Below are 12,098 nucleotides of genomic sequence, written 5' to 3'. Positions count from 1 at the left end.
GTGTGTGTGTGTGTGTGTGTGTGTGTGTGTGTGTGTGTGTGTGTGTGCGCGCGCTGCAGTTTGCTCTGTGACACCTGTTGGCGGCCTCTCCAGGAGCCTGAGGGAAGCAGGATGCAGAGAGGAGGTGCCAAGTTTTGAAGACACCTCCCTGAGTACCTGCTTGGCCTCCTCCCTGCCTTCTGCCACACCCCCCTCCCAGTCACAGGCCTCAAGGTCTTATTCTTGGCCAGCCACCAGGGTGGAAGGGCTCCAGGACACATGGAGGGGGCAGGGCAGGGGGCTCAGCTGTGATCCCCTACGCTAACCAGCAGAGTGACTTTGACCTTGGGCTGAAGAACTTCCTCATTAGTTAAATCAGGATCATTATCACCTTGTGTTGTTGATAAAAGATAGTATCATTAAAGTGCTTAGCCTAAAGCTCTTATCCTGTGTTTGGCACAGGGTAAGAGCTCAATGAACGAAGAGTTAACCCAGTGTTAACTCCCGTTAACTGTCCCGTTAGCTGTCCAGGGGGATCTGGGCAGGGGGTTCTGCAAACCCCTCAAATCACACTAGTTCAATCTGGTTCCCAGGACCCTGGCCCCCTAATGGGAAGCCCTGCCAAGGACACAGTGAAGGAGCAAAAGAGGCCGTGGGACAAATGGAACTGGTGTGCCCAGAAGCCAGGAGCAGTGGGCGCTCTGTCTACCTCTACTGGGGTAGCTTCCGAGCTGGCTGGGTTCCAGGAATCAGGGAGAGACATGTAGGGCGTAGTGTGGGGTAAGGAGATACAACCTGGTTTCTTGTCCCACAAGGAAACTTGGGTCCTGCCCAAGAGGTGATGCAAGGTATGATTCAGAAATTGTTCCCATAAAATCCCATGCAGAGCTCGAGAGTCAGATGATACTGCACCTCTAAGCAGGGCAGGGCGCCCCGGGCTTGCTTCCCGGCCTTTTCTCCTGTCTTTTCAGAACCCTCCGCCCTCCACTCTCTGCCCCAGCACCCCCATCCCAGTTTCCCTCACTCTTTCCAGCATGGCTGACTCTGTCCCCCAGCTTCTAGAACCAGGGAGGCTGGGCCATGGTAACCAAGACTCCCTTCCTTAGCAGCACCTAGAGGGGCTTCCCGTGAATGCAAAACATGAAGGGTTACCTTTGGCAAGTCCACCCCAGGCCCCGGACCCCCAGCTGAGACAAAGCTGCTGCCTCTTGGCCTTTCTCTAGAGCTCCTCAAGGTTCAGACCCTGGCCTGGGTCAGAAACAGATGGGGGGTCTCCCAGCCTCTCATCTCCCCGCAAAGGGGCTGGGACTGACCACGTGGTAGATGAATAAAAAAGGGGAAAAAAGCAAGGAAAGCACTGTCCGCTCTCCCTGGGAAGTGAGTTCCTCGAGCTGGGTCTTCTCAGGGCCTGGGGGAGGCATGAAGCTGACCCCCCATTGCTCCCAGTGGGTCTCCACACCACCTCTTGGGCCAGGCCTTGCCCCTCTCTCTCAGCCCAGGGACAAAGGAAGAGGGAGAGGAGGAAGAGAGAGAGTGTGTGTGAGAGAGAGAGAATGACAGAGGTGGGGAAGGTGAGTCAGGTATGACCAGGATGTGCTGGAGAGGAGCCTGGGCAGGGCCCGGGGAGGAGGGGGAGGGGAGGTCTCTCTTCCCCTTGGGTAGGGGCGGGGTGGATGGCGGAACAGGCCTGGGGGACTTGATCCCTCTGCCTTGTGCCCAGGGCAGCCCAGGGAAACTGGGAGGACCCCTCCCCTGAGCAGTGATCTGCCAGTCCCCAGCCAGGCTCATGTGACAGTCCCCTCCCTTCTAGGATGATTCTTTCTTGCCTCCCCACCCCAGGCCTGCTCAGCTCTCTGTAGAGTATTTTCTTTCCAACCTTCAACCCCTAAGCCAAGCCCACAGATGCTGGCCCCAAGGACCCCTCTTCACGTGGTCCTTTCAGCACCGTCCACTGGCTGCTGAGCCCAGAGCTCGACATGCTGCAGCTCACTCTCTGGTCCTACCTTCATCCCCACACCTTCCTCGTCTCCCACCACAGCTCCTCCTTTTTCAAGTCGAGGTCCTGACTCCACCAGCTTCCAGGATCCTTGTCCCATTCAAGCTGGCTGTCTCCCCCTCCATCCTGCCCTCGTGCAGAACAAGCCCAGGTCCCCAAAGTTTCCAGAGAAGTCAGCCGTTTGTACTGAGACCCTCAACCTGTGCCCCTGGCCTGGGCAATGAGCAATCGTGGCTGAGTCCGGCGTCAAGGTCAGGAGACCAGGTCCAGTGAGCCCTCTGGGAACATACTGCGTGGCCTATGCAAGCCTTTCCCCTTGATGGCCTTCAATTTCCCTTTCGGTCACAGGCCTGCTTGAAGGGGATGGAGCACAGGACAACTTGTCCCGGCCTCTTTAGTGAAGCACCCGAAGGCGTCTTAGCCCTGGGCTGATGGGCTTCCCCGGAGGCAGAGGCGATTCCCACGTGACAGATGCCATCTCTGAGTTCCTGGGGTCAGGGCCTCAGGAGTCCTGGCAAAAGGGGCCCAGCAAACAATCAGTGGGGGCCTCCTCTGGTCACCTGTGTCCCTTGGGTGTGGTTCTTGCATCTCCCCATGTTGTAATAACATGTTTGGGGGGAGATCTGCCTTCCACACCAGATTGTGAGCTCCCTGAAAGCAATGGCCTGTCCTGTTGGTCTCTTGTTCCCAGTGTCCAGCACAGGTCGGGGACATTTATAGACATACACACTTATGTCTATTACAGGAGGAAATGGCGACATAACATTGAGAAAGTCCTATGACCCAGGTTGGAGGGAAATGACACCCAGGTCTGGTTCTCTCCAGAACCCCCAGGCAATGCTACCCCTCCCTCCTCTTGACTCCACTGCCACCTGTGACTACCCAGCTCCTCTAGGACTTCCCTAGCCAGAAAATGGGTGTGCCTAATCACAGCAAGATGCTGGTCTCCCAGCACCAAGAGAGGTTTGTCATCAGGCTCCGCAGCCACATGCTACAGAAGGCTGCAGCCCTTTCCCGGCCGGCCTCCGCAGGCTCCCGTGCCGGTCACTCCTGCGAGTGGTCGCCGGCACCTGGGGCAGCTCTGCCTTGTGCACTGGCCAAGCTGGGCGTGTCTAGGCCTCCTGACCCTGTCATCGTGCCCTTCTCAGCTGCAGGGGTCCCTGTGGGAGACCTCCCTCTGGGGTCTTTGGAGCCTGGCTCTGCACAGATCTTGTGTGTCGTTGCCCCAGACCCACCATAACCTCAGCCCAGGTTTGCTGCCCCAGGTCGTGCTTGTGAGCTGTGGGCACCTGCTCCTCGGTCCTCATCTTCCCTGGGCAAACGTCATGAATAACCATAGCCTGTGGCTCCACGCACCCTGTCCTCGGCCCTGGGAGCCCTGACCACCACCCCACCCAGTCTTGTGCCCACTACCTTGTCCCAGTCCACTGCTTTGAGCTTCGGCTCCATCGCAGGGTCTGTCTTCTGAGTGCTTGCAGAGGTCACAGCCCCATTCTCCACGGAACCCTGGGGAGAGGAGACACAAGGGGATTACGCACAGTGGGCGAAGGAAGAGAACCCCCAACTGCCCCACGATGAGGCAGTCAGGAGTGGTGGGAGCACCATGGCAGGGCAGGGTGGGCGGAAATCAAGGGCATCGAGTGCACTTGAAAAAGGGTAGACACTGATGTGGGTGGTCTTATTCTCTGCACTTTTCTTCTCTCTGAAAAAGAAAAGAATACCCATAAAAACAAGAGGCAAAAGATCTGGGGGAGGATAGAAGCTGGCAGAGAGACTGGAGGGAAATGGGAGCAGTGAGTGGGAATGCCCTGGCCCAGGAGATCCCTGCCAGCCTTTCCCCAGGCCCCTGACAGGTGTCAGGTAAAGAGTCACAGGGTGGCACCCAGGGGACCTGGCAGGCTCACTGGGTCACGCCCAATGACTACATCACCTGCCTCTCTTCCTGGTAATTCTACAGAGCTCGTGGGCCACAGGCTGGGCAGCTAGGTCCACATGCCCACAAGAAAGAAAGGGAGCAGAGCGTGAGGGAGCCGTCCCTCCAGGAACTCCCAGGTGTGGGTCAGCGGCCACACGTGGGGCGGGACTGGCAGAGGAGAACCCAGATGGGCTCAAGGTCAAATGGAAGGAGCAAAGAGGCAAAGGCAGAAGGAAATGGAATGTACTGGGAAAATCACATGGCTCCAGCTGGCCCTGACGTCACGTGGGGTGAGGCCGGAGAGGGCAGGCCGGCACGTAGGTAAAATGCAGGCTTCCCTCCAGGAAGGTGGGGAGAGTGCTTACCAATGGTGGGGGGTGTCCTCTGAGTCCCTGTGACTAAAGGAAGCTGTGGTGGCCATGGAGAAGGGGCCCTTGCGAACCTGGATATTGGCAAGAACCCAAGAAGAGTGTTTGAGCAGCCAGTTGGGGTTTCTGTTGCTACGATTCTTACATTTTTTGCTTCCAAATGAATGAAGAGAACTTGATGGTGACAGTGACGCTGTCAGTTTCTGGGAAAACCCATATGTAACCCAAGTAAAAGCGGGCTTTCATGGTCCTGTCTTGGTCTGGGTATCTCAGTATTTTTAGTCTTTGTCACCATGCTAATACCTGAATTCTTCTCAAAAGCATCTCTGATGACCTCTTGAGGATGGAGTGGATTTTATAGTATTTCATACAAGGAAACTCCCTAAGTATCAAAAATAAATGTCATATAAGAATCTTGTCCCTTCTAATTCTGTTCTACCCTTAAAATACCTCCGAGCGCCTCCAATCATGGACCTATTGGTTCTCCCTCCCTCCTGGGTAGTTCTTTTCTCCTGTTCACCCCAAGTCCTTTCTTAAGTAGGGTGATCTAATCCTTCTCTGCACCTCCAACCCCTCTCATTCACTACAACTCCATGCGTCTCTCTGCACAGAAGGCTTGTCTTGGGGTCCACCCATCCCAAGCAGGGAAGGGGTTATCACTCGAATTAGCATTTGATGTTTTTGTCTGCGCTACACTTTTCAGACATCCCTGAGTGGCAGACACAGATCTGTTTGGGGCACGTGCACCTAAGCAACAACTGGAAGCAGAAGAAAGGGTCATCACTTTTCAGCACTGGGCACAGAGCCCTCATCTATCCAGCCCGTGCTTCTGGTCACTTAAGGCTGAGCTGTTTTCTGAGAGCTCGAGTCCTTAGGAAAGTCTCCCTTCTGCTCAGCTGGCTGCCTCAGTTTCCAGGGACCACTCCTGGCTCTTCCCCTCTAGGACTGTACAGGCTCATTTTCGCCTGGCAGCTTCTACATACATGAGGACCACTGCCATCTGCTTTTCCACAAGACCCTCTTAGGACATAACAGGGTCTCTAAGCATAATGATTGGTTCCGGCTCCTCTTCCAAGGTGGGTGTGATGGGACCATGCCAGAACCCAGCAGGGCTCATGCCTCCCTCACATGGAACATCCTATTTCAGGCCATGGGAACTGAGCTCCCATTGGCACTTTGACCTCCATCTTATGCGGCTCGTTCACTTAGCTTATAGCCACCTGAAGCTTTTTTCATGGACTGCTGCTGCTGGCGTGGTGTGGAGAGCTTGTGTGGCCCAGGAGGTGAGCTGGACCTGCAGACCCACTGTGATGAAGGCTGGGATGCCCGGAGTAGTGATGGACACGAGGGCAGAAGGCGGCGGAAACCAAAGAAACCCTAAGAAATGGGATCATCGAGGGGAGTTTGCGGGGACGGAAGCCCTGGTTCCACATCTGCCTCCTCTTCAGGGGCTGGTGGTCTCAGTGAAGTATCACTATGGTCCCCTGCCTCTTCCCTTAATTCCTCCCTCCTACAAGGATCTGATCCACACCCACTGCTGTCACCCACTCATCCACAGACATAGGTGTTTGAACATCTGCAACGTGCCAATCACACATCAGCTCAGAAGACTGCAACGTCTCTCTAACACTGGTCCTGCTCCTTGCTCCGGGAGTACGTTTCCAACAGCTGACATTATAGTCTGACCCTCTGACCACTTTCCTAAGAGGGAACACGCTATCCTCCTCTGTAGGTCGGCTTATCCTTGACTTCCTTGTATTTAACGTCTTTCCCCTGTATTTCCAAGCTCTTCTCCTGTCACGCCTTTGAATTAAGCCTAATTTTTCCCTCTCACCGGTAGGGATGACTTGCCATTTTCTAAACATGCCTCGCGTTTTTCTTCTCATGTGCCATCCTATCTAGCATGATGACAACGGTTAATAGTCACAAAGGCCTACCATGTGCCCGGCCCTTTCATCTGCACATAACAGCCATATGAAGCAGGCATGGTTATTATTCCCACTTGATGGATGAGAAGGCCGAGGCATGAAGGAGCCCCACAGCTAATGAGGGGTAGAGCCGCAGCTGGGCTCCAGAATATTCTCTCGACAACCATGTACTTCTTCCCTAACCATTCTAGCCAGAAATGAGCTCTTCATTTTCCAACTTTAAAAAAAGTCACACTTTCCATGTGTCCCACTGCCTCAGTTGGTATTTACAATTTCCTTCCTCTTATTGTTTTTGCATGTTCGGCCCATGATCTTGTTTGTCCAATGGTGGACAAACAATAGATTCTAACAGGCTAGGAAACTACTGTTTCCTCTCTTCAAGTTACCTAGGGTGGGCTCTTGAAAATATTATATCTCCACTCATACTTCTCGAGTGGATCATGTTTCAGTGTTGGCTCTTTGCAACATAGCCACGATCCCCTGACACTCCAGACCCCTGAGATGTGGCAGGAACCTCAGGGGATCCTGACCATGTTGTTCAGGGTGGAGCCCTGAAACTCTGCCAGGCTTATGCTCCTTGGAAATATATAAAGAATGGGGGGTGAGCACACCTGCTTGGAAGAGAGAGGTCGCCCAGGACACTGAACACACCATCTTAGAATGCCACCCGGGCTGGCTGGGGTGGTGCCCAGACACAAGGGTCAAAGTCCAATAATCTGGGCCATATATTCTCAGTGCCCTTTGGCCAAGGGTAGTCCACAGGATAGGCATGAGCAGAACTGAAAGTACATTAGTCTGACATGAAATTACCAGCATCTTATTTTGCCAAATAAAAATATTAAAAAAGGGGCTTCCTTGGTGGCGCAGTGGTTGGGAATCCGCCTGCCAATGCAGTGGACACAGGTTTGAGCCCTGGTCTGGGGAGATCCCATGTGCCACGGAGCAACTAAACCCGTGCGCCACAACTACCGAGCCTGTGCTCTAGAGCCTGTGAGCCACAACTACTGAGCCCACGCGCCACAACTGCTGAAGCCCACGCGCCTGTAGCCCGTGCTCTGCAACTGCAATAAGAGAAGCCACCGCAATGAGAAGCCCACGCACCGCAATGAAGGGTAGCCCCTGCTCGCCTCAACTAGAGAAAGCCCGTGCGCAGCAACAAAGACCCAATGCAGCCAAAAAAAGAGAGTAAATAAAATAAATACATGAAAAAACATATATTAAAAAATATTTTTAAAATTAGCAGCAGCATTTCATAAATGAAAGAAATAGGTAGGAAACACATGCTTGCAGAATAAAAGGCAGTTCTTCCCAAGGAAGGGCATTTGGCAAATTTATAGGGGGATTAAAAAAAAAAAAGGTTCCATTTAAAAATATTTATTAATGCAGAAGAAATTACAACCTAAAATTTTGTGAGCATTAATTGTACATCATTGTTTTCTTGGTTCATGGTGGTCAGTGTGGGTCTCTAGTCTCTGTGTAACAGGAAGTAGGTCAAATGCTCTCTTTGTTCCAGTTCCAAGGTTTTCTTAACAAATTACTAAAAATCCAGTTTCACAGAGAGATGTTGGCTGAAAATGAAAACAGAACTGTCAAGCGTTTTTTGTTGTTGTTGTTGTCATTCAGCTGGAAATATTCCGGGTGGAATGAGGGAAATGGAGGGAGGATCCCCGTGGCTCTCTGCCTCTTTCCTGAGAGCCAGGAGGAAGGGGAGTGGCTCCTGCCCAGCACCAGGCTCACCAGCTTGCTTCCCCAGCCCTGAGCAGTCAGGGACTCTCCCAAGATGCTGCCCTTGAATCCTGCACCAGCACCTGTCTGAAGGCTGGCACGGGCCGTGCGCTGCCATGGAGGGTGGGGAAAGGAGAGGAAGACGGACGGGGCTGTTTCCTCCTGTCCTCCTGCCACCCCAGCTAATCACAACTTGAGGGTCCTGGAACCACCAGGCAGTCATGTCGTGGGTGATAGGCTTTTGGCCAATAGATCGCAGACAGATAATACAACCAAGGTGCTTTCTGGGTGGCCTCAACGGGACCACAGCCCTCCATGGCAGGAGCCCAGGTTTATTAACCACAAGATTGTACACAGCTCCAATACGGGAGGAGATTTCAAGGAGAACCAGAGCAAGCAGCACATGGGCGCTGCCAGAAGCAAAAATGCCCTCAGGTACAAGGAAGTGTCCTCTAGTGCGTCTTTTATTGACTCTTTTTCTAGGGTCTAGTTGTGAGTTTTCAAAAGGTCTCCCATTCCCACTCGGGGGCTGCTCCCATCCGAACCAGGGCAGAGGGCGGGTGTTCCAGGAAGCGAGTCCTGCTGGGAGCCGCCACACCACACACACTGATCTGAGCCATGGTTTCCAGACTTCCCTGCCTCGTGTTTATTTTATGGTTGAGCCAGGCTCACCCTTGAATTCCATGGGCAAACACCATCTATGAATCAGAAGTATGTAAAGGTCATTCCTAGGGACTAGGGTACAACTCAGACTCTAAAAGACTTTTAAAAAAAAGTTTCTTGGAAACTTCCACAATGCATTATTTAAAAGACTCTCCTGATCCTGGAAGCAAGCCTGAAAACCAAAAACCTTTGAAAACCAAAAAGCAGCGGCAAGTGAAGAATACATGTACTCTTTTCCAGGTTTTGGAAATTGTTCTGGGTCCTGCCTTCAGATTGCATTAGCTACAGACTTTGGGGAAGGGAAGTGAGTAATTCTGTAGTCAGACTCACAATGGCTTTCACAAGAATAATCAGCCCAAGTGTTGATGGATGTGGCTTGACATGCGGCGTCCAACCCACCTGTGTCAGATGACAGCTTTCCTAGAGGGTCTACCCGAGGGACACAAGATTGTCCCAGGGGAGCAAGAATGGAGCTGAAGACCCCACCCCTCCTCTTGAGCCCTGCTGACCTTTCCATCCTGGGAAGGCAGGCAGGAGACCTGGCTAGAAGCACATTTATGGTCAGGCCCAAGGCTGTTTGGGAGAAGCTGGTGAGCCTAGCAAAGTATCGATAGTTCAGGGGCTGAAAGCATCTTGCTTTCCTATGCATTTCCCTGTGATTGCCTCCCAAGCCAGAATGCAACCTCCATGAGGGTAGAGACCCTGATGCTTTGCTCACTGCTCTGCTCCTGGCAGCTGGCACGGGGTCAGCACCTGAATACGTGCTGAATGGTATATTTGAGTAGATGGTGGCCTGTTTAGGGTCTGGGGGCCCAGGCAGGCAGGATGCCTACTTGAGGGGAGAAGGTCAATGTGCCCTGCTAAGGAGACTAGGTAGGCGGGCACTGCCCACCCTGAGCTGGGAACCACTGGACATGCTGGGCAATATGGGGGAGGAGGTGAGGAGGGCATTTTGATCTCCTTAGATCTTCCCAGCCACAGTCCAAGGCTGCAAGGAAAGAAGCCAATGAAACAGCAGCACCAGGCCTATTTTCTCCCAGTACAGTGCCAGTTCCCGGCTGCTAATGAATCATGATGTCCTCTCAGGTCAGCCCAAGCCGCTGCTCTTGTCTCATGGAGATGGTCCTGCTGACACCACCGCCCCCTCTCCTGGGCTCCCTCGGCCGCCGCCTCCTCTCTCACACTGGGTTCAATGCCCTCGTACCTGAACTCACAGAGGACCCAGGAGTTGTCCCCTGCCAGCTTGCTGAGGCTCCAGCCAGTTCCCCCAACATGCCTGTCTCTCAGGGAGGCAGCCCTCAGGGGAAGAATCCGGGTCCGACCATCTAGTCCAGACCCTGCAGATTCAGCTTTAATGAAGAGACAAAGTTCTAGACCAGCCTCCCTCATCAACTTGCTTTGTGACCTGAGGATCTTCCTCTTGGAACAAGAAGTGCTTCTCTCTGGCAAAGGCACCCCGAGTTCTTGCTCTGTCCTCAGAAGGTGGGCAGGTGCCTTCAATGAATGAAGCAGGCAGAGTGTGGCTCATAATACAGACCCATTTCGTTTGCGGACTAAACATATAGGAATATTCTTTTTTTTTTTTAAATTAACTTTTAAAAAATTTTTTATTTATTTATTTTTGGCTGTGTTGGGTCTTCGTTGCTGCGCATGGGCTTTCTCTAGTTGTGGCGAGAGGGAGCTACTCTCTGTTGCGGTGCGCGGGCTTCTCATTGTGGTGGCTTCTCTTGTTGTGGAGCACAGGCTCTAGGTGCACAGGCTTCAGGAGTTGTGGTTCGCAGGCTCAGTAGTTCTGGCTCACAGGCTTAGTTGCTCTGCGGCATGTGGGATCTTCCCGGACCAAGGATTGAACCCGTGTCCCCTGCATTGGCAGGTGGATTCTTAACCACTGAGCCACCAGGGAAGTCTCTGCGAACTTTTTTTTTTTAATTTTATTTTTATTTATTTATTTTTGGCTAAATACATAGGATTATTCTTTACTTCTATGAGGAAAGATGCTCACTCTCCTTTTTCTTAAAACACGAGGCACCAAGAAACAAAAGACAAGCAAAAACATGAGGGAGCCCTTTTGCTAGAGACAGCAGTACAGAGAAAAAAAGAAATGCAACACGTGCAGTAATCTGTGGTCATTGTCGTGGGGTCTTGGCATGGGGGAGGCTGTGGGGAATGGAGGGGACTGCAGCAAACTGGAGGGGGTCACACCCCGTTGAAAGGGGGCAGCCCCGACTGAGGTTCAGGTCAGGTGAGGATGGGGTCCAGTGTTGTCAGACCTTCCGACTTCTAAGAAAAACTGGAAAACTAGATTTCTCTGTGAAATCTCCAGATTTCAAAATCTGACGCATGTTTAAAACAAACACACGATGTGGGCCAAACCAACCTGCCTGAATACAAACACAGCCCTTAGCCCGCCAGTTTGAAAAGCCTGGGTGAGCTGCAGCCCTCCTGCCCCCAGGACAGCCTCAGAGAAGGATGGGTGTGGACGGGCAAGAGCAAGGGTTTTGTCCTCCTGTTCCCACAACAGGGAATCCACGGGGAGCCCACGTGCACCCACCCAGCTGTACCAATGCCCTGAGTGGGTTGGTGACAGGCGGGCAGCACTGAGAGGACCAGAGCCCCAGCAAGGCTCAACGAAGGGCAACCAGGGCCTCTTTCTCCCTCTAGGCCAGCCGAGAGGAGGCAGGCTGTCTGGAAGCAGAAGTGGGTGGTGGATGCGGAGTTTTACCAGCGCTCTTCCCCCTCATAGTGTCTGGAAGGGAGACAAATCCGTGAGGGTGAGGGAATCGCAGCAGAGACGCAGCTGTGCACCAAGGATGTTCCCTCCAGGGAGGATTCATTCGATCCTCCGCATGCCCACCCCACCTCTAAATTCCTATGTTGATGTCCTAACCCCAAGTCCATCAGAACATGACCTTATTTGGAACTAGGGTCACTGCAGGTGTGATTAGTTAAAGTGAAGTGATTAGGGTGGGCCCTAATCCAATGTGGCTGGTGCCCCTATAAAGAGGTGAAATTTGGAAACAGACACACACACTGAGGACACCGTGTGAAGAGGGAGGCAGAGATCAGGGTGAAGCGTCTGCAAGGGCCAAACCGCCAAAGATTACCAACAAAGTACCAGGAGCTAGGGAGAGGCCTGGGACAGAGTCTCTCCCACAGCCCTCGCTAGGAACCAAGCCTGCCACACCTCGGTCTCCTTCAGAACTTCAGAACACCTAGCCTTCAGAACTGGGACACGTAAATTTCTGTTGCCTAAGCCACCCAGGGTGTGGGACTTGGTTATGTCAGCGATAGCAAACGAATCCAAGCTGAACTAGTTTCTCCTGGGTTTGCCTCAGGGCCACAGAAGGAGAAGGAATCCAGCCAGGAATAAGAACAAATGATGGAGGCGTCCAAGGAGATGTGGAGACAAGATCTGAGGAGGTGGCAGAAACCAGGGTCTTGCAATCAGCACAGATTTCCTGCCAGGCCCTTGGTGGCAGCCCACACAGACGGCGCTGGGAGGAGTAGGCATTCGAGTACAGCAA

General features: G+C 52.9%; 1 protein-coding gene across 1 annotated transcript in view; it reads right to left on the bottom strand.

Annotated features, from left to right (window-relative positions):
• FA2H (fatty acid 2-hydroxylase) overlaps window positions 1-12,098 on the bottom strand; it is a 51,694-nt gene that overhangs the window by 19,117 nt on the left and 20,479 nt on the right. The window contains 1 exon segment of the mRNA XM_029211349.1: window positions 3,389-3,481. Coding sequence (XP_029067182.1) covers window positions 3,389-3,481 — 93 coding nt within the window.

The sequence above is a fragment of the Monodon monoceros genome, unplaced genomic scaffold (assembly GCF_005190385.1).
Source record: "Monodon monoceros isolate NGI ecotype Baffin Bay Population unplaced genomic scaffold, NGI_Narwhal_1 Super_Scaffold_10, whole genome shotgun sequence".
In the NCBI taxonomy this organism is placed as follows: Eukaryota; Metazoa; Chordata; class Mammalia; order Artiodactyla; family Monodontidae; genus Monodon; species Monodon monoceros.
This window is presented reverse-complemented; position numbering and strand designations above follow the sequence as displayed.